Consider the following 22,360-nt stretch of genomic DNA (forward strand, 5'->3'; position numbering starts at 1 on the left):
GCCTTAAGCTACTATTTTTTTTAATTTATTAGTCACATTTCTATTACCGCCCATCTCCCCGCAAAAGGGGGACTCTAATGCTGTTCCCAGGGGGCTGAGACAGAATGGTGTGTTGAAGATGAAATGAACTACGGACCCCGTCTGTAAAAGAATTTCATCTGGCGGGGTCCAGGAACCGGACCTCTCCGCAGTAGCTCCAGCCCTGTGGAACATGCTGCCCCCAGAGGTGAGATTGGCCCCATTGCTCCTGGCCTTTTGGTGGAGTCTGAAGACCTGGTTCTGCCACCTCGCTTGGGGTGGAGAGGGGAATAGGTCTACATGGGGATGGTTGCTATAGACCACTCCTCCCACACTTGGACTGTTTTAGATGTTTCATCGCTTGGATTTTTTATTTTTTATTCTTTATTTCTATTTATAGTATTTTTATTGTATTTTATTTTTTGTATTATTCTGATGGTTTTAATCACTTGTAAACCGCCCAGAGGCCTCTGATGGGAGGAGATGGGCAGGGATAAGATAGATAGATAGATAGATAGATAGATAGATAGATAGATAGATAGATAGATAGATAGATAGATAGATAGATAGATAGATAGATAGATAAAACTACCGCATCCATCCAACTACGTTAGAACTAGTGCTGAGTTCTGTACAAAGTGCCTGCTCTATGCTCAGCAACCATTTGGAAATCTCAGAAGATCATACCAAAATAAGCTAAAAAAAAATCTTGCACCATTTAATGACCAACTACACCCTGCATTTGTGCATGGCTTGGGGCTTCTTCAAGTATGGATTTATTTGTTGTCTTTATTCAGGCAGTTGACTTTTGGAGTATGGGAAAGATGACTTATCTGGAAGAAGTACTATCAAAGCAAACCATAGCACCTCAAAACTGAAACAGCAGTTTTATAAAGGCAATGTAGGAATGTAACATTAGTTTAGCGACTCTTGTAATGAGAGATGGGCTGACTGTATTGTGGAGTAGGCACCGAATCTTTTTGAACACTGTCAGCTGAAATCGGTTTTTTATTAAGGGACATGATCATGCAAATTCTGAAAATGATGCGCAGTTTTTCAAAACTAGTGCTGATTCACTTTCAACAGTGCATATGTTTATCCTAGCTCCTTTTCTTTTTTGTTTAAAAGAAAGCAGTTGTACCTCTCTTGAAACTTAATGTTTGGTCTGTAAGGTGCCACAATATGTGCCATTGTTTTAAATACTAATGTTGAAATCTATGTGCAAGAAGCCACAATTATAAAAAGGTTTGTTTAGGCTGGTGAATTGGGGAAGAGAGGCATGCCATGGCTTTCCAAATGCTAGCTTGTGCAGCAGCTTTTGAGCATCAGCAATTAAACGTGCAGCAGAATTTCCTTGCTTAATGTGCATCCTGTTCATAGTTCATGGGGCATAACTATAAAAATGGTCTTGTAGTACTGATGAAGATAAAGTGAAAATTGGAAAATAAAAATATTAGAAATTGTGCTTTCCTTACTGAAAGTCATGCTAACACATGAAAATTATGAAAGTCATTGGTTTTCATACTTTGAACTATGTGGCCCTTGAAATTAATAGCTCCATATTGTAGGGATTCTGTAACAAGGTGAATAAACTGGTTGCCATTTCTCTATATCAGTGTAGCCTACATTGATTGAAAAACCTATACTAGTTTTCAAATGCTAAAAGTAATATTGTATTGAAATTTGAATTATCATTTTTGATAGTTTTCTTCCTTTGTGAAAATGGCTTCTGTTTTTCAATTTCATTCTCATGGTACTTTAAAAAATTTTCAGAATTTTATAACGGTATGATAGGCCCTGGAACCGATACTTTAGCTGAAAAAATTTCCAAAATTTCAAGTTTCTTTGGTTTTTGGTGGCTTTTTTTTTTAAATATGAGTAAGCCAACTTCCTTCCAGCTATTTCCTTGATTCTGAACATGCTTACTTGGAAGTAAAATTTCCACTCATCACAGTGGGAATTTGCTTCCAGCTAAATGTGTCTCCATTGACATAGACCAAACAACTTTTTTCTTTTCTGCAGAGCTTCAGAGCAGATTGCTCGAAGAGGAGAAAAATATTGCTTGAGAATTGCATTATCACTAAAAATCAAGGGAAAGTCACTTTTCTTTCTACTTGTTTCTTGTAGGAAAAAAAAATTGTGATATGGTTTTGTCAATATTACACAAAGCTTCAAAATCTAAAATAAATTACTTTATGATCTCAAGGTTCCTATTGATTTTCTAATGATCTCAAATGGAACACATGCCTTTTCCAACTCTCTGGTAAATTGCTTGCTCCCTGGAGAATGGAATTGGATTTCTATTAAAGGGAGGATTAAAAACCATTCCCCAGAAATCTAGAGGAAAAGGAGAGTGGATGGAGGGAATGATGCTTTTCCATGGGTTGAGCACTTGTTAAATGGATATTTAACCTTTGACCATTGAAGGCAAGCCTCTTTCAGTTCTATTAGACCAACAGCTAGCTACTATAATTAAATAAAAAACTGTTTAGAGCCCTGCTGAATATGTCCTGGGAATTAAAGCATATGGCAAGGATTGGGGGGAAGAAGACTTTCCATATGCTAATGATCCTTGATGTCTGAAATAAATTAGATCCATTAGAGTTTATGCTCAATAAAAGAAAGACTTTAAGCACTCCAAAGTTAGTGACTCGAGACCAATTTTTGGCTCTGAAATTCAATCTGTCTACTTATTAATTCTTAGTAAGACTGTTGAGCAGACAGGAGATACAAAATTATAATAGTGTGCTGAATCAGAATTTTAAAATGCCATGAGTTTCCTTTCCTTTTCCTTTTCCGTTCCTTTTCTTTTCCTTTCCTTTCCTTTTCCTTTCTTTTGTTTTTAAATTAAACCATTTGTTTGTATGTGTGTGTGAATGTGTGTTTAAAAGCTCCCTGTGTTAATTTGATTTTATTCCCATCTTTTTTTTTCTTTTAAAGGTTTCATTTACCCTATTTCAACTGAACAGAGAACCCAGAATGAATATGGATTTTCTTGTAAGTGTTGCTTGATAATATGTGCTTGGATTCTGATTAGCTGATCCAAGATTTACTTTCCACCAGGCTGTATGTGCATTGGGGAAGAGAGGTTCTACATCTGCAGAGTTATGTTTTGCTTGCTTAAGAAAGGTTCCACATTTGGGGAAGGAAGGTAGGGAAGGAAGGTAGGGAAAAAAAATCAAAGAAATCAACTATAATTCCAGCAAATCATGCAACAATTGCAACTTTTTAATTTGATTAAGGAGGATACAACAGCAAGGGGGAATGGTTCCCTCAGTGATTGTTCTTCCACTTGTTTCCAGGAAAGCCATTTCTGAATGATAGAATAAAATAGTAGCATTTTCAAATGCACCTTTTAAGTTCCATTAGGCAGAGTATATTGAACCTGATGTCCCTTGGTCATCTATGAGTATTTACCTGGGCTATTAGGAGTAAAGAAAGCCAATAACAAGTATTTTTAGAATGTGATTTTTTTTTTTAAAAAGGGATAGGTTATGCAGATAAAGACTTTGTACTTAAACGTATCAATATATTTAAATGTTGTAATATTGGCCTATTTAAAAATAAGGAAAAATTATTTTCTCTACATGGAAAAGTCTGCATCATATTTATGTCATACAGTCAAGTTTTTTGGAACGATACCTTGAGGGACACAATGGGTTGGCATTAAATATTATAGTGCGATTAGTGAAGGAGATGTGTTACAAACAGATAAGTGAAAAGGTCACCAAAGTTGGTCTGGTTCCCAAAGGAGAACTATAGACAATTCTGCTGTGCTATTAGTGCTTTTACAGTTTGCTAATCTGCATTGTGAAAATGAATAAACTGAGAACTATAGAGGAACTATAGAATAATAGAATAGAATAAATGTAGAATAAACTGTGAACACAGTAGGTAGATATTGTCTACATTCGGCTTTACCCCATCTGTGTTGTGGACATCATAACACTGCCTACTTTAGAGTGGTGTATATGAGAATATGTGAAGGACTTTAACATCCAATAAAGCCAGTGTGGTGTAGTGGTTAAGATGTTGGACTATAATGAGAGAGACCTGGGTTCTAATCTAGCCTTATTCATGGAAACCTGGGTACTTTGAGACAGTCACTCACTCTCAGCCCAAACTAGATGCAGGGGGATGTTGTTGTGGGGATAAAATGAAGGAATATTCCATGGAAGCCACCTTGAGCTCTTGGAGAAAAGACACAATGTACATAATGAATTAATGGGTAAATATTTGCTTGTTGAATTTCTACCAGGTCTCTCAATAAAAGCCAAACTAAATCAAATCAAACATAGAGGTTGAAGGGTATCTCACAATCAAATTAAAATAATTCCAACAGCCAACAACTTCACAAAACCACAATTCTAAAATGAAAACAACAGAACAATAAGAGATCATCAAAGAGTATGTGCTGATGTGCTGTATACACAGAGAGAGAGAGAGAGATGTTTACAAACAAACTGGAGTTCAATTGTATTTTAAAAGACTGGTAGAAAGAATAATTCTGCCTTATGTTTTAAATTTAAACTAAACTTTAAATTAAAGACATTTAAATGAGCACAGTGAACAAAATACACATCACTGGTCACTGGTCACCTCATTTCAAAGAGTAGGCTCCAGGGAAAGAGGCTGATAATGCATGAAAAGTATGCATTCAGGAAAAATACAGTGCATCAAAAATCATTGGGCTAGATGGGTATGGTTCTTATTCCATCCTCCATCTCAATACATTCCAGCAAGCTATCTAAGGCATGTTGATGTATCAGCTTGTTCTGTTGCTGTTAATTGTTGTTTTGTTCTTAAATGTTGTCTAAAGTAGAGGCTGTCTGGATTTTCATGTCAGCTCAGGTTTGAAGCAGGAGGAGCAAATCTGATTTGGACAGCTGCCTTAGGCTCTCTGACAGATTGCAAACTCCTTGAATTCTGTCCACATGCATAAAACAGTGCTGGTCTTAAATCTGAAGCTTACAATAAATCACAAAATATATATAAAAAAACATGATTTAAAAAAAAATCAATGATGTACTAGAAACATGTTTTGAGTTTCCTGACATTGTGATGAACATGCCTTCAGGTTTTTAATGTGCCACCGGTCTTTCAATAGCCAAGTCACCTATGGCCTTAGAGCAGAATTGCACATTTGGGGCTTGAAAAATAGATTCCCTGCAGCTTAATGTCTGGGATGCATGTCAACAATATGTGGATCTTTAAAAATTCTTTAGGCAAAGTGTGTGCAGACACCCAAACTTATACATTCGAATGCATACACTGACCCACAGAGACTCAAAGAAATAAAATACACATACACTTTGAAATGTATCAGAACACAATTACTTTTATGTCTTTCCATATCATGGAGTTTCTGTCCTTAAATTATCTCCTTTAAGAAGCAGGCAAGCCCAATGTCAGACATGTCACCATTTCCAATTTATTTTCTTTAAGATTTGGTTACTTTTAAAAGTAAAGCTTCAGTAGCAAAAAAGAAATAAAGCCTCTTTTATTAACAGGTGCCTGCTGAATAAATTAGCACCGAAAAGAGTGCTAAATGGCTCTTTTGATTAAATTTGCCATGATTGTCTAGTTACAAGCAATGTGTTATTTTGCTTGCCCACAAGAAATGCAAACACATGGATAAAGAGTAAGGAAACAGTTTTGAGTAAAGCCTTGAATATATTTTCCTCCTAAAGCCATGTGGTAGAGCATTTGATTTCAAATTAACTTGTAAAATTATAGTAAATATCTGTAGGAGATGATAGAAATATGTGAGGCAGTTAATGTGTTATACCTTTGTGTCCCAATCCCTTTTTTTCCCCCTAGCTGCTCCTGATTCAGATGATGTAGCTCTCTACGTTGGCATTGTGATAGCCGTGATTGTGTGCCTGGCTATTTCCGTAACTGTTGCATTATTCATCTACCGGAAGAACCACCGGGACTTTGAGTCAGATATTATAGATTCTTCAGCACTAAATGGTGGATTTCAGCCTGTAAATATAAAAGCTGCAAGACAAGGTTTGTTCCGAGTCATCATTAACAAAATTTAGATATATGCCATAAAGCAAATTTCCCCAACTAAGTGCCCTCTAGATAAATTCATCTAGAATTCCCAGCTAGAAAAGTTAGTCTGCAGGAGCTACTGTCAGTTGGCCCTATCCTTCATCCTCCCTTTTTTTTTTTTGTTGAAAACTCACTACTTTTCCTTCCCTCTTGGCCAATCTAAAATGTAAGTTCTTTGATCAGGGACTCTTCATCAATTATATGTTCTATATAGGATTCAAAGATAAAATAATTTGGGAGGTGAAATGCAGCCCATTCCAGCTTCTTTTCTATTTGACCTTCAGTGCCAAGATGACTTCTATTAATTTGGTCCTTATTTATTTTTAATAAGTTCATTTCCTAGAGAACTATATCAGAGACCTGTGGTTGGCCATTTTTCAGCATTTGTTTTTAAGAAGAAAGATCTTCCATGAAGTTCAGTGAGATCCACTCAGTTCAACCATGCAATGACTGCATTCTTCTATGATGTAGAAGAAAAAAAAATAGGTGGACAGCAATACATGAACAATGAAAAAGGTCAGAGAAATAAGAAAATTATAAAAAGTCCAAAGTATTTTTATTCTATTGACTTTTCCCCAGAAGCAATGCAAATGTGGTTTTCTTGTAATAATAAGGAGATGGTTTGCCATTGCCTTCTTCTGGAATTTTTTCCTATTTTCTTACTAATCTAGAACATTGGGATGTTCTGAGAGTTTCCCAAGTATTATGTAAGAAAGAATCTCCTTAATTTTCTCACTTCTTCCAATTCTTCCAATTTACTCTATTTTCATCACCACTGCCGCTTCTCATTTCCTTCTTCAGTGTGAGGAGAGTCCCATCTCATGTCTATTCAGTGAAACTTTTATAATATGGAAGATGCAAAAAAAAAAAAGATTTGAATCTGCTCATTGTCCATTTCAACAGGAGGAAAGCTATATGATTAAAGTCTTCAAAAACAGCAAAGTTACAGAGAGCTACGGGATAGTCAGCATGATTTCCAATGAATTAAGACCTAGAAAAACACATTTTGGTGAGGAAGATAAGCTAGAATCTTTTTCCTGACATGCTATTGCTCTCCTTAAAAAATTCATTATGCCTCTGCAAAACATTTTGTCATGGAAAGTTATGACTTGCAAATGGGGCACTCCAACCTCAAAATGAAACATTCTACCAGTTCTGGAACATTTTCCAACCTTGAAACACTCTATTTCAGAAGTATTCTTTCAAGTCAGAATCTTCTGTTTCAAGGCCAGAACATTTTGAATGGCCAGATTGGGGTTTGGACCATTCCATGATGAAATGTTTTGCATATCAATCAAATTCATTCTGTCTATTGTATCCTGAAGTAATATCACCCCAATGGGTGATATAGGAGGGAATAAAATATGATTGTCTTGATTGAAAAAACTGATCCTTATGCTACATCATGCCCAGAAGTATTTGTGGGCCTGGCAGTTAAAAAATAAAAGTAAGAACTGTAAGAGGAAAATATTTGATAAGGCTACTATTTTTTTAAAAAGAAATTACTTTTTTCAAAGCAAAATTAAATGAAGTTGAAAATAAATACAGCCAGAGTTTTGCCCAATGCAGAAGAGTATTAGAGCTGCAGTAATTTGCCAAAGATTCACTTAAATTAGTCCTGAAAAGGCACTCAAGAATATGGCATAAGCAACAATTCAGTCCTAGTTCAGAATAGCAACATATGATTTCAAAATTCTATGCAATTCCCTTTTCTTTTCTTGTTCCCTTTAATACAACAGAGTCATATTTGCAGTCAAGATCTTGTAAAACTATTCCAGAAAAAGTTTGTTGTGCCGAGTTTGTGGATCAAACTTCAATTGTTAAGATTAGTTGTTAATTACAGATACCTACTCGCCACCACCAATTCCACAATTCAAATCTAGGATATTTTGTCATGAATTTGGTAATCATCTATTTTTAGACGACAAATAGTGATTCCTGGAAAAAAAAGTGCTCCGTGATCTCTGTTCAACACACTGATGCTTTTGCATCTGCACATTCTTACATTTCAGATATTTTGTTGTCAAGGATAGGAATCCTTCCCATTTTCATCTACTTACTCAGTATTAGCTTACAACAAAACCTCAGGTTCACTTTTTTCTGTAACTTTAATGACCTCTCATGTCTTTCCCTTCTTCATGGGTTTTTTCTTTCTTCCTATGAAAAAGAGACAAGAGGAAGATTTTAAATCAGCGTAAGTTAGGTAATACTACTTCTTTTTTGTTTCTTGTCTGGAGCCACATCTTACTAGAAAAATCCTGCCATGGATGACCAGCTTTAATTATTTTGTATTGATGGATGTTATCATATGGACTCTTGCATTCATTGTCCAGACTCTGCTGCTTAACTATGAAGTCTTGCAGAAATTGGTTCCATCATCTCTGTGACAAATGAAATGCAGTGTCACAGTGTAGCTCTGCCTTTTAAGTATGAGCATGAAATGAAATAGAGTTTGCCATATTGCTCATTTTGACTTCCTACCCCAGCAGATGCCAGTTGTACCCACCATATTGTATTTTCTCCAGATATATGACCAACTTTTGGGGCTATCATGCCTAAACAAAATGGCTGCCAAAACCCAGAAATATTTTCACCTCCTTCAGTTCCAAAGACACTAGATTAAAAAGCCATAAAATCATAAAATTCATTCTAAATGTTCCCACACTTCACACCTTTTGACTCTGATCCAGCAGTTCCCAGACCACCTCTTTTTCCTTCTTGGTTGTCACTTCGATCATCTCCTTACCAAGTTCAGCTCATAATCTATGTCATTTCTTCACTCTTGGGACTTTGGGGCAACCAGTAGAATTGTTTTCATCACCCACTCAGAGCATAAAATGCATAGGTATAATTATCAATTCCACAATGGAAAGAATATTTTCCATTGCAACGGGCAGCAAATTAGTTCTGCAGTAATCAGACAGTTGAACTGGTCTTGAATTAAGTGAATTAATGAGATCTGTGACTACTGGCCTATGGCCTATATGATCGCTGTTTATATTTTTCCCACATCTGGCTTCATCCACTCTGGAGCTGGTTTCTCTTTGTCTTTTGTGAGTTCTGCTGCAGCAGCTTTTCTTCATTCTGCCATACTCAGTTATCAAGCCCTTTACCTCATGGGGAAATCAGCGTAGTCTAGCTTGTAAAGAACACTTCATCAGACCATATCTACTACACATGAACACAATAGACTGACTGGAAGGGGCACATTGTGGGCCCATCAGATTTCAGCTCTATGAACTTCTGAAGAAAGGAACCTTTGTATCATAGAACTCTAGTTCTGCCCACTTCGGTAACACATACAGCCTAACAGCTGTCCTTTATATAAACAAAGAAGAGAGAACTTGATCCTGAACCTGGCTGCACTTGGGTTGCTCTCTATATTTGTTTTATCAGTTGGAATATCTTTCTAATCACAGTCTGCCTCCCAAGTTCTTGAAATCTTCTAGAAACCATTTTCTTCTAGAAACCACTGCTAAAATACAAAAGAATGCTTAGCTCTATAGTGATTTTCAGCCCACAGATGTAAGCGTACTACAACTGCTCAAACTTAAAGCCACCAAGAACTCTACCAGGTAGGTGATAATTTCTGCCTGTCAGACAAGTGAGATTTGTGTACTATAACAGGATGCTTCCTATATTGTGTGGCATAAGGACAAGGTTGTCCTCCAGCTTGATTAAACTTCTACAAAGCTGTTTCCACTTTTCAAAGACTCAGGATATAGTACTTTTCACATCCTTTCCCAGCTCTATTAGCCTCCTGGGGATTTCTTTAATTGCCTAGATGTTAGGACTTTACAATCTCCTACATCCATTTTCTGCCATTGCAGCAGCCTTCCTGTCTCCTCCCAACATTTCTGTCAATTTTACTGATCAGTTTGTTGGCCTGCTACTCCTGTGCAAAGTCAAAAGTAATTCCACCAAAGCCAGTGGAATCTCTGCTGCCCTTTCTGGAAAAATTCTACTTTGGAACATCTCCAGAACTGCAGGTTTATCTACCCCATCTACCTGTGAGACATTATTGATTAGATGTCACTTCCAGAGTTTAAGCTGCTTCTGTTAGAGCCATGTTTTCTTCCATCCTATTTTAGGACTGCTTTACCTTGCTCTTTATCCATAAGCATGATGCACAGAAACCATCTAGAAAACATCAGGTTGCTTACCTATAAGTGTGAATCTTCATATGTGAAATGCCTGAGTATTACTGCACAAATTACCACTCGAATAACCCTAGATGCTTATAGCAGCTTAATATTTTCAAACATTTCAAAACTTTCAGATTTCAGGTTCTGTAGCCAAAACCTGTATTTCAGTAATGTGAATCTTTCCTGACTACATAGAAATTATTGTTTTTCAGTGGTTTACGGGCATAATTATTATTTTTTAACTGAATATGTTCAAAGTTGCCCTAGAGGCCAGGTTGATTATGGAACTCTAAGAGTTCCATTCACATCAATCTAGAGGGTGCAAGTTGGGGAATGCTGTTGTTAAGACTGTAGCATCTTGATTTTAATGTTACATCTTTTTTCTCCCTCTGCTTCTTCTCTTAAACAGATCTCCTAGCTGTACCTCCTGATCTTACTTCTGCAGCAGCTATGTATAGAGGCCCTGTCTATGCCTTGCATGACGTCTCTGATAAAATCCCAATGACCAACTCTCCAATTCTGGATCCGCTCCCCAACTTGAAGATCAAGGTTTACAATAATTCGGGTGCAGTCACACCCCAGGATGATCTGTCCGATTTTTCATCCAAACTGTCTCCACAGATTACTCAATCCCTACTGGATAATGAAGCATTAAATATTAAAAACCAGAGTCTTGCACGGCAAACAGATCCATCGTGCAGTGCTTTTGGAACCTTCAATTCTCTTGGAGGTCATCTGATTGTACCTAATTCAGGTAAATTATTATTTACAGGCATTTGCTTCTAAAGAACATTTCACAGGTATTTCCAGAGTTGTTGGGGGTTTTTTCCCCTCCAACAAAGATTTGGGTCATTATAGAAATCTCTATCTTCTGCATTTAAAGCAGAGAGAGATTTTTCTCCCATTTGGTTTTACTTGGCTGTTATACATATTCTTCTGACTAACTTTGGCCTTCTGAAGAACAAATGCTGAACTCTGAGTCATTACCATCAGACAGACCTTCTAGTGTCAACTTATTTGAAGTGGGATTCTGAGCCCTTGGCTTTTTTCTTTCATGTAGTACAAAGGAAAAAGAGTGAAGAGGAGGAAAACCTTGAAGTTCACTGCAAAAAGGGTTCTGTTGTTGCTTGACATAAAAAAGAACAAACTAACTAGAATTAATAAAAATAATCTGTTCCAAATTTCAGTTTGCTTCATCCAACACAATAAGAAGGGAGATGTTTGCAACACAACAGTTCTTTCTCTCTGCATTTACAGCCTCAGAATTTATTTATTTATATTTTAAAGATAAATGAACTGTTCAGAGGTCAAATAGGAACCACCCCACACAAGAGCATTTTAGAAGGGGATAGTGTGGGGTATTCAGTGTAATATTATCACTGTTAATTAATTTGCTCATTTAGCTGCTGAGGCCACATAATAGTCTGCATATGCAAAGCATGGGAGGGCAAGACCAAGAGGCCAGGGGTGGTGGTGAGGGAGTTTGTTGCTAACAGGTAACAGAATCTGGGTGGTCATAAGGACAGCACCTAACCACTAGCAGTCTCTCTGCATGTTTATCTGTGTTGGAGCTTGCAAGCACTCTTAAAAGCATTTAGTGATAGAAACAAGGGGATACCACACCATTCTTCTCTTATCGCACAAATACGCTTCGTACCATTTAGATATCTGAGAAGGAAGGTTATATATTGACCAATGAAAACGTGCTTGGTTCCTGGGATGTTGACCAATCATCCCTGCCTGTATCTCCCTAAAGGCTTTCTCTTAGAAGAGAGGATCCAGGCAGGGATTCTACAGCTAGTTGAGGGATTTTAACATTTAATTTTGTAGCTGCTGAATCTTAAATTATTACAATTTTATTGCATTTTGACGACATATTTTTACAGGCTGTATTTTAAGTTGTAATCCAAGAAATATTCTAAGCTGCTGGCAATACAAAGGGTAATGAATATTCCCCATTCTGCAACCAAATTTATATTAGTTCAGAAGAGTTAAGTGTTTCTAAATGGTGAATAATGACCAGATAAAACTGATATCCTCAGGAACACGAAAGAGACTCCTGTTGTTTCATGAACAATGTTTTGTTGCCCTTTTTTTCAAAGTTTCATTAAATAAGAATTGCCAAGAAGAATGATCCCATTACTACTGTTTGGAATAGGAAATGTAACTCTTGGTTTTCTTCCTCATTTTTCCAACGGAAGCAGCAGTGCAACCATCTGCTCATTCCTTAAATAAAACAAAAAGGGGTTTCAGACTCCTAGAATGCATAAGGCAAGCATTGAGGCACCAATGAGTCATAAAACTGCTAGGTAGAAGCACCAAGACAGCTGTAAAACATCCTCTTTCTGTTTCAGGAGTCTGGGTAGAATTCTGTCACTCTCCAAAAGCTTATTGCTCAAAAGGTCAAACTGTCTCCCCCTTCTCTTTTATTTGCTTCTGCCTTTTTTGTTGTCTTTTTCTCTAGGAGTAAGTTTGCTGATTCCTGCCGGGGCGATTCCCCAGGGGAGAGTTTATGAAATGTATGTGACAGTTCACCGAAAGGAGAACATGAGGTAAAAGAGGCTTGGCTTCGGCTGCATTTGCTTGAATGCTAGTTGCAGGGAGGAGGCAGACTGTGGTAATGTCACCTTCTGATCAACATATCTCTTTGGATTGAGGCAAGCCTAAGGAGCTGCTGAGGCCATATAATGGTTTGCAAGCAAAGGATTGCTGAGGAAATGATCTAACCAAAGGGGTCTCCTCTATGGTCTGAGTCAGGAGCAAGTGATGAAATCTTTCATCTTAGCTACTGCTCAGCTTGAATTGCTTAATTGGTATTTGTGAGCAGTATCAAAATAAGGAAGGAAAGCCACAGCAAGGATACCATTCCACAGGCCAGGGGTGGGGATGGGATGGGATGGGATTCCCCACCCTTCAAACTTTATATTCTGCATGTCATTCCCTTCTGTACAGGTAGTCCTCAGTTAACATTGGTAATTGTGACTAGAATTTCTGTCACTAAGCGATGCGGTCGTAAAGTGCGATATCACATTACTACATTGGTTAGTTACAGCAATCCCAGCACTCTCCATTCCTGTCATTAAGCAAGGATCGCAGGTCATTAAGTGAGTCCCAGGCAGCTCACAAGGAGGCTGGCAGGCAGGTAAGTAGCTGCTGCCGGGTGGGGGAGAGTGTGACTTACTGGAGCAACTTGCAACTTTCCCTGCCAGCTTCCCCACTGACTTTGCTTGTGGGAAACTGGCAGGGAAGGTCGCAAATGGCAATCACATGACTGCGGGAGGCTGCAACCATCATACATGCAATCCAGTTGCCAAGCACCCAGATTGCAATCACATGACTGCAGGGATGTTGGGACGGCCAGAACTTTGAGGACCAGTCATAAGTACCAGTTGTTCAGCACCGGCATAACTTTGAACAGTAGCTGAATGAGTGGTCGTTAAACAAGGACTACTAAAGATGATGTGTATTTTGTGTATTTCTTTTTCTGGTTTGCAATATTGGATACAAGAACTTGCATTCTGATCATTGCAGCTTTCACTTACTTTCTCCAGTGACAACTTCCATTCTGTACTCAGCTGCAGCTAGCTACACTTCTATAATCTGATAATCTATCCTCTACCTCTAAACTAATTGCTTCAGAAAATTAATTATAAGAGAACTATTTCACTGATATTTTGGAAATAGAGAATGATAACAAAGATCTGACTGCATGATTATTTGCCTTTTATTTCACGAAGTACTACTATTCCCTCCGCTCTTCATAAGCCTAAATTCCAAAGCAGCTCACATTTTAAAATAAATGCTGTCCCCATCTCCTTTATAGGAAGATAGGATCTAGTCCTGATTTTATTCAATCCTCATATAATAGGTCATCACAACTACAATTTCTTCCCATCCTGCCCCATTTCCCAAATGTTTATTGTGTGTATCGACTTGGTATAAAGACTAGGGGTCACAGTCTTTTCCTTACAACAGAAATTCGTTCCAAGTTTTAGTGTATCCATCCTTCCCTATTGAAGCTTTATACTCCCTAAATGAGCTGTTGTGTTGTGGCCTTATCAGTCTTGGGAGGACAAATTAGAGAATTGATTCACATAATGCACCAAGCGTTGAATAAACCAGCGCTGCTGAGTTTGCCAAACATGCCAAGCCAAAGCTACCAAATCTGGCTGCAAAAATCCAAATAAGTACAAGATGGTAGTAAAGAGCCAGTATTTTCTCTACCTCTTTGCTTTCATATGGAGGCTGTGTAGACTTTTGAAGTCCAGATATGACAGGACGAACTAAAATCAAACAAATGACATTATTGGTGTGCAACTTCAGCTTTTTTATTCATTTTTAAGTATGAAGTTAGGATGAGAGAAACCAAGCATTAGGATTACAAGATCAATGTGGAACCTATAGGACAGCCTGGATGCTACTGAATCCATGGAACTGGGAACTAACGCATTTTAAAAAATGAACAAAGGTATTTAAAAATCTTCCTGCCACCTCCTGCTCTTTGGGTTAATCAGTCAGACCACTGTGGAGCATGAATATTGCAATCAAACATTAGCAAGGGTCTATCTGGCAGTCTAACATATATTTGGACCAGTATAAAATGGCCAGCATATTTTCATCATTTTATCAAAGACATTTTTAAAAACTAAACAAAAAGAGATCCCATTCAGCCATTATCTTCCTTTTGCTCTATCATTTCTACTTCAAGAAGGAAAGCAAGGTCTAAGCTTCCACATTTGCTTCCTCTCTCTTCTTTGTAATGACAAGTTAAATAAAAACACCAGTTTAGTATTTAGTTTTTATTCTCTTCTATTGATCTCGCTTTTAAGGAACAAACATTTGCCCTTCAAATGAAAATCACAGCTATAATGTTAACATAGTTAGTAAAGGTAAAGGTTTCCCTTGACGTAAAGTCCAGTCGAGTCCGACTCTAGGGGGCGGTGCTCATCTCTGTTTCAAAGCCTTGGAGCCGGCGTTGTCCATAGGACACTTCCGGGTCATGTGGCCAGCATGACTCACGGAACGCCGTTACCTTCCCGCCGAAGCGGTACCAATTAATCTACTCACATTTGCATGTTTTCGAACTGCTTGGTGTGCAGGAGCTCGGACGAGCAATGGGAGCTCACCCCGCCGTGCGGTTTCGAACCGCCGACCTTCCGATCGACAGCTCAGCGGTTTAACCCGCAGCGCCAGTTACTGCCTCTTAAAAAAGGATATAGTAGAATTGCAATCCAAAGGATTAGGGGCTTAAGTAGCTCCCCTCAATGGAAAGATTAGAATGTTTGGAGATTTTTCACTTGGAGTGAGGATAGTAGGGGAAGATATAATAGAGGAATATATAATGTGAGCAGAAGGGATAGCTTTTTTCTTTCATAATATTGGACCTCAGAGCCATCCATTGAAACTAAATGCAGAAAAATTCAGGAATAATACAACAGGTTCTTCTTCCTAATTTTTATTACAGATTATAGTGAGATTAAAAATAAAAATAAACAGTGGTTTTATAATGCCTAGGGTTTGTTTTGTTTTATTCTTTTTTTGTCTTATTCTTGCTTTGTATTCTCATTTTTCATTTTCGTTTTGTATTATATTGATATTTTAACTGGATCACTTATGCAAGATGTGTGGTCACATAAATTGAATAAAATAAATATAAACAATTAGTAATATAGTTAAATATGGGATTTGCTGCCATCTGGTATAATGATAATCAGTTAGAAGGTTTTTAAAAGGGACTACACAGATTCATGGGAAATCAGGCAATTACTCTTAATGGCAAATTCTACTTCCTTGGTAGAAGGGAATGACATCCAGAATATAAACTGGGAATTCCACCTTGGAAGTCCAGGGACATTAGCTAGATTGGGAAGTTTTTAAGAAGAAGACTTAGGGGAAGGCAGAGGCAAACCATTTTCATACCACTGTTAAAAAACCATTGATGGTTTACTTAGTTCTACTATGCTCGGTGTCTGGTAAAGAATATTCCTCTATGTGGAAACAACATATAATGGTATGCTAAATCTTCAGGACCTGACCTGAAGATGTGTTTACATTACTTTCATGAAATGCATGTCTTGCTCACTGACATTATATAATTCGGTTTTGCTGTTTCCAAAAAATACCGTTTTGTGACCAGGATAATTCTACAAGTTCAGCGTGACGTCTCTGCTATCTCAATATGAGTATAGTCATTTTTCAGAAAGAGTATCTGAAATCTGTTTAGGTTTATGAGCTTTCTGAATGCATCTTTTGGCCACAGTAGATTAGATGGATCCAGAAGGCTTTTCTTATGTGCTTCCTTAGGTTTATGGACAATAATAGACCTACACATGTATTTTCTTGGCCAAAATTATGTAAGTAACAATTTATGGAAGATTCAAGTGGATTATTAGTATCAGATAAACTAAGCTTTCTTCTGGTTATTAAGATACATAACAACAGTTTCCATTGTAAAACATCTTTGTCTTTCTTTTTTCAGTTCTTATATAACATGTTGATTTTGCTATGATCAATTTGTTTTTGCCACTTACAATAATCTAGCATTGTTCTTTCAGAAGAATACTTGCTTTAAGGAAAAATAATAATAATGAAAAATACTGAATCTAGCATATGGCATTTCCAGGCAAAAAAGAAGTGCAAATGTAGGATTGACAGACGCTGCCCAAAACACTTTTGATTATGCCAATTTGGAGGAGACAATGCATTTGTATAAACATTTGCATAAAGCAAAACTTCAGTGAAATACCAAAAAGTTTTATATTTGCAAAATACTCAACATGTCTGGAAGGATAACCATATGCTCCTGTAGTTACTCATCTCCATTCCTTCACTCTATATTCTTCTTTCTTCCTTTAAATTCTATGTTAATCAAAGTATAATATTTCATTCCAGCAAACCAAATAATTGGCACAATGACAAAGAGGACACAATTGAAATAATGAAATCTGTATGTCACTCAAAATTATATGTACTATAAACTTGTGCAAGCATACTAATTGCCAGCATGGCTTCCCCTTAGGAAAACCCAATACTGTAATTTAGATTAGACAGAATCATTAATGGCATTCTCAGAAATCATAACTACAGAAACCAAGTTCCTTGGGAGAAGTCCTAATAACTGTTTACTGAGTTTGATTTTCTAGATGAATGCTTAATATAGTAATGATGCCCTCTAGGATAAATACATAGAAAAAAAAATCATGCCAACTTTTAAGGGATGTACATGGGTAACTGTAGTACATAAGTGAATGTCATCTTAAGTTGCACATGACATTCACCACATATTTCTGAAGAGCCTGCAGCAGATCACCATAAGCCATTCCCTGCCCATTAATAATTTATTCTGGTTTATGCTCCTCAAAAAAAGCGATGCCATTGCTGTAGTTCATAGCAATCATTTCTTAAAATATTTTCATTGCATTCCAATGAGAACAGAAAATAACAGAAACTTTGTGGCACGAACAACCTAAGTCATCAGTCCATGAAAATGGGTGGTGGGAGTCATTAAGAATATTGGATAGGTGTAATAAGAAAAGTTTATGAATAGTTTTAATATACTCTTCAGTTACAACGAAAATGTACTTGTGACATTTCCTGATATTTAACTGCATTTGTAACGTAATCCTAGATTTCAGCCGGCAAACAAGAGCTGGCCCAGAATAACTGAAGATATTTTAGAAACTTTTTTCTTCTCAGGAAATCTACTGCTTTGTCCATTCTTAAATCTCCATTGCGAAATATGACTAATGAGGTATAAACAGGATTACAATATGTAAATGCTTTACTTAGTTCTACTGTGTTCAATGTCTGCTAATGAATATTCCTCTGTGCAGAAACAACAATATATAATGGCTCATTATGGCTAAATATGCTCATGGATTAAGTTCATTCCTCCCTTTTCTCTGAATCTCTTTCACACACACAAACACACAGACCCACACACAAATCTCAGTCAGTTTCTTGAGCCCCATTCAGGACTGGGGATACTTACCATATGAGCATTCCCAATAATCCCCAGACAATGTTGTTCGAATGATATTGGCTTTTGTAGAGCAGAACTGTCTGCAAGAGCAAAACTGTTGTGGGTATGTCTGACAATGCATCGGCTTCCACATGAGCCAGAACACTGCATTGTCAGGGTTCTTGCTCATGAATAAGTCAATGTAGTTTTTCTCTTGCATGTATTTGTATTGAATACACAAGTCTTTGCAGCAGCCAACATCATTTGAGTAGTGTCGGATGGAGGAAAGGAGGGTAGAGCTTACAAATATATCTGACTAAGACTATAAAATATACCTGAGTGGGACTGTAGTTCCAGTTGTCATTCATATGCCACAGTGAGTCTTTATGGGTTCAGCAGCATAGAGATCAATCAGTCAGTCAATCAAAATATACCTCTATAGAGTGCTCTGCAGACCATTCCCACAAAGGGAATGGTCTGCAGGGAATGTTCTGTATTAGCAGAAATCTCCCAGATACATACTACCTTATTGCTTCTACTTAACTCCTCTTGGTGGTCACCCTAACAAGACCTACATGCAAATTAGTATTTATGGGTTATTCTTTAACTCACAAACTGAAACCTGAAGTCTAGTTTGTTTTTTCCTCTGGCTTCTGATTCCTGGCTTGTGTAGAGTGAGAAACAAGGCATCACAGAGTACATATAATGCTAAACAAATTGCAGACAGACTTTCTGTCTTGGTTGATACTCCTACTGACAGCATGAGTGATCAGCTGAGTAATCAAGCAGGATGCCGCCACATAATTTTAGCATGAGGATGAGCATTAGATTGGGTTTTACGATTCGTGGTAGTCTTTCATTACTGTTTATGGTTCAGACTGAGTGCTAGGATTACAATTAAGGAAAACATTTGCATTACTGCTAGGGAGAATTTGTACATGAAGAATTTGCAGGAATCTGCATAAAGTTTCAGGAAGCAATAGTATAAATCCTGCATTAGAAGGCAGATTAATCTCCCTGAAGAATGAATGAAAGTTGATGAAAGAGGTTAAGGCGCATACTGTATATGATAAAATGATTAGGCTCAGACTATGGAATGCTTTGTGTGAATATGAGTTTTAAATTTGGCTGCTGAATGTGGTAGTGGTTTAAAAATAAAGCCTATCTGAGAATGAACAAAATGCTTAGCAAATGGTTCAACACAGAAGAGTAAGACAAAGGTTGTATCATCTCTCCTTGCTTTATAATGTATTTATGAGTAAATGTATAAGCAATAGTTCTGGTGACATTACAAGTGCGTTGGCTGGAGACATAAATGTACATGTACTTTTGTATGCAGATTTGTTGTGTGGTTGGCTGAGAATCGGAATGATTTGTAATGAATGTTGGATAGATGGTAAGCTGTAGCAGGGAGTATGAATCTGAACATTAATGTATCAAAGAACAAGCATAGTTGTGTTCGAAAGGTAAAATGGAATGAATTATTGCAGGTTATATATAAATGCGGAGAAATTAGAGCAAGTGGATGTATTGGTATACTTCGATAGAATGTTTACTAAGTATGGGAAAATAAAAGGAGGCATTCTAAGATGTGCAAATACTGGTGGAAAGATAGTAGATAGTCTGTGATTGAGTGATAATGATAGTGTGGATAGTAATAGTGATAATGTGGATAGTGTAGATAGTGATAATGTGATATTTTTCAGTTAATTAGTTGAAACATAAGCAAACATTTGCAAATCTACTATAGAATGTATTCAGACCAGCAACAGCTTACGTTTCAACTGATTTTTTTTTCAATATATACCATAGAGGTTGCCTGTCATAGTTTGGGGATCATTTTGCCTCTGCCTTCCTTCCTTATTGTTTTGCAATGATTTTAAGCATGAATTGTTAACGTATAGTAGTTTAGATAATAAATAATGCCAGGTCTTGCTTTGATCTATTTTAAGGAATAAATAATTACAGGTTTTAAAATGAATCAAATTCTATTATATCTGATAAATATATATTTTCTTCTTCTTTTATAATCCATGCAGGCCACCAGTAGAAGATTGTCAAACCCTTTTGACTCCTGTAGTGAGCTGTGGGCCTCCAGGAGCATTGCTAACTCGGCCAGTCATTCTAACAATGCACCACTGTGCAGAACCAAACACCGAAGACTGGAAAATTCAGTTGAAGAACCAAGCTGCCCAGGGACAGTGGGAGGTGAGGTTGTTGACCTTCACCTGCATGGTTCACATTGCTTGACCGAATAGCCATTAAAGTATACTTTTCCTGAAGTGTATGTATTGTTGCCATTTTTTATCATTTAGTTCAGATTTCCCGAATTGGTGTTGGGACTGCAATTTCCAGAACGTTTTGAGTTGTGACACTTATATCTTGGCAGGATACCAAATTGGGGAAGAGCTATAAATTCAGAAGAATAGTAGATATTATATTATGCTTGATACTGAAATTATTAGTTAGGAAAAGAGTCTGATTCATACCAAGAATATAAAATAAGAATTCACAACATCAGTATTAAGTAGATTTCAGATAGGTAAATAGTCTTAAAAGAGCTCTAAATATTTATCAGAAGATGGTAGAGCTTGGCAGTATTTTTTTTTTTTTTGCTTGAACATCTGTGGTCAACTTAAGTCTTTTTCAGTTTTTCATAAACTCTTATAAGCATGAAGGAGAAATGGGATGTATCTAGTTATACCCCATGTACATTTGATTCTCCCATCTTGGTATGGAAAAACTGAAGAGGAATGTAATGATGTCCAGATGAATATTAAAGCTTTTTATGAACTTGAGAACTTTGTGCAGTTCCAGACATAGTACCTGATCAAACAAAGTGCCACAACCACATTCAGCGAAGTATGAAAACAGTTCTTCAGACTTTCCCTATCAATATACAGATGTGAAAGATGTATACTGGTAGTCCTCACTTAACGACCACAATAAGGACAAGAAAATTGGTTGTTGAGTCGTATGGTCATTAAGTGGGTCACCATGTGACCAGACCCAATTTTATGATCATGTTGACAATGGTCATTAAGTGAATCCATCTTCCCTAATGGATGTTTATTGCCAGAAACCAGCAAATAAGGTCGCAAATTGCAATCACATGACCACAGGATACTGCAACTGGTCATAAATGCGAGCCGGCTGCCAAGTGCCCGAATTGTGATCATGTGTCTGCAGGGGTGGTGTGACGGTTTGCAACAATCGTAAGTGCAAGTACAGGTTGTAAAGCTTGGACCATTGTTAAATGAATGGTCATTAGACGAGGACTATCTGTACCTAGTTCAGACATTCCCATCCTGCCCTATGTGCTATAATTTATGATTACTTGAAATGTTTCTGTCTTTTTTATAATCTAGCATTAACTGGGGGGAGATGGGCAGTGGCAAAATTGAATGAATGAATGAATGAATGAATGAATGAATGAATGAATGAGTGAATGAATGAATGAATGAATGAACGAACTTCATAGCTGAAAGTCAATCTCATATGAAAGTCATTTGTGTATGACTCATATGATGCACTGGAAAAAAATACTAGGTATGGGCTTTTTTCTAAGAAAGACCTCTTCATTCCAGTTTTATGATATTAATAACTCTAGTAAAGAGTTAACTACTTTATCTAGTCAGTGGTGCTAAGTGGTTGGAAATATGTCCAAACAGGTTTTGTATGAATGGGTAATAAGATGCTTTGCAGTTGGCACCTGCTAATAAATCTGTACCTTTACTAAAGTAGCCAGTATTGCTTCTCTATTATCTTTGGGACATGTTTGCTTGATGTACTTATTTGCTAAAGAAATATATACTGTTTCCTTTTAGATTTACTGTGGGCAGTATATACATACAAAAAAAAAGGAAGACATGGGTGTTATAATTTTGTTGAAGTAATCCCCGTTTTTTATAAAATATATTTTTGTAAAATTACATTTTGTAAAATGTATTTGATATAATAGTTAAAATTGTTTGCTAGTTGTATAGCAACAGCAGCTGAATAAAAAAACCATATACCTCAGTTCTGAAATCATCTCTAGGCTTTGGTATGCTGATTTTAGATTGAAATATTTGCTACGTGAAATATTCCATGAATGTTCAGAATTTAAAGCAATGGACTTGTAAAATAAACTTTGTTTTCTTCACCCTCTAGAAGATAAGCTAACAAAATTTAGAACCTA

At 36.9% G+C, this 22,360-nt stretch overlaps 2 protein-coding genes across 2 annotated transcripts in view; one reads left to right on the plus strand and one right to left on the minus strand.

Annotated features, from left to right (window-relative positions):
* The window catches only part of PDLIM5 (PDZ and LIM domain 5), a 705,552-nt gene that overhangs the window by 229,631 nt on the left and 453,561 nt on the right, over positions 1 to 22,360 (minus strand). The window lies entirely within an intron of this gene.
* The window catches only part of UNC5C (unc-5 netrin receptor C), a 152,974-nt gene that overhangs the window by 104,087 nt on the left and 26,527 nt on the right, over positions 1 to 22,360 (plus strand). Inside the window, exons 8-11 of the mRNA XM_063310736.1 lie at positions 5,839 to 6,030; positions 10,630 to 10,974; positions 12,685 to 12,772; positions 20,220 to 20,388. Coding sequence (XP_063166806.1) covers positions 5,839 to 6,030; positions 10,630 to 10,974; positions 12,685 to 12,772; positions 20,220 to 20,388 — 794 coding nt within the window. The remainder of the gene's footprint in view (positions 1 to 5,838; positions 6,031 to 10,629; positions 10,975 to 12,684; positions 12,773 to 20,219; positions 20,389 to 22,360) is intronic.

This window comes from Candoia aspera, chromosome 8, assembly GCF_035149785.1.
Source record: "Candoia aspera isolate rCanAsp1 chromosome 8, rCanAsp1.hap2, whole genome shotgun sequence".
Lineage (NCBI taxonomy): Eukaryota > Metazoa > Chordata > Lepidosauria > Squamata > Boidae > Candoia > Candoia aspera.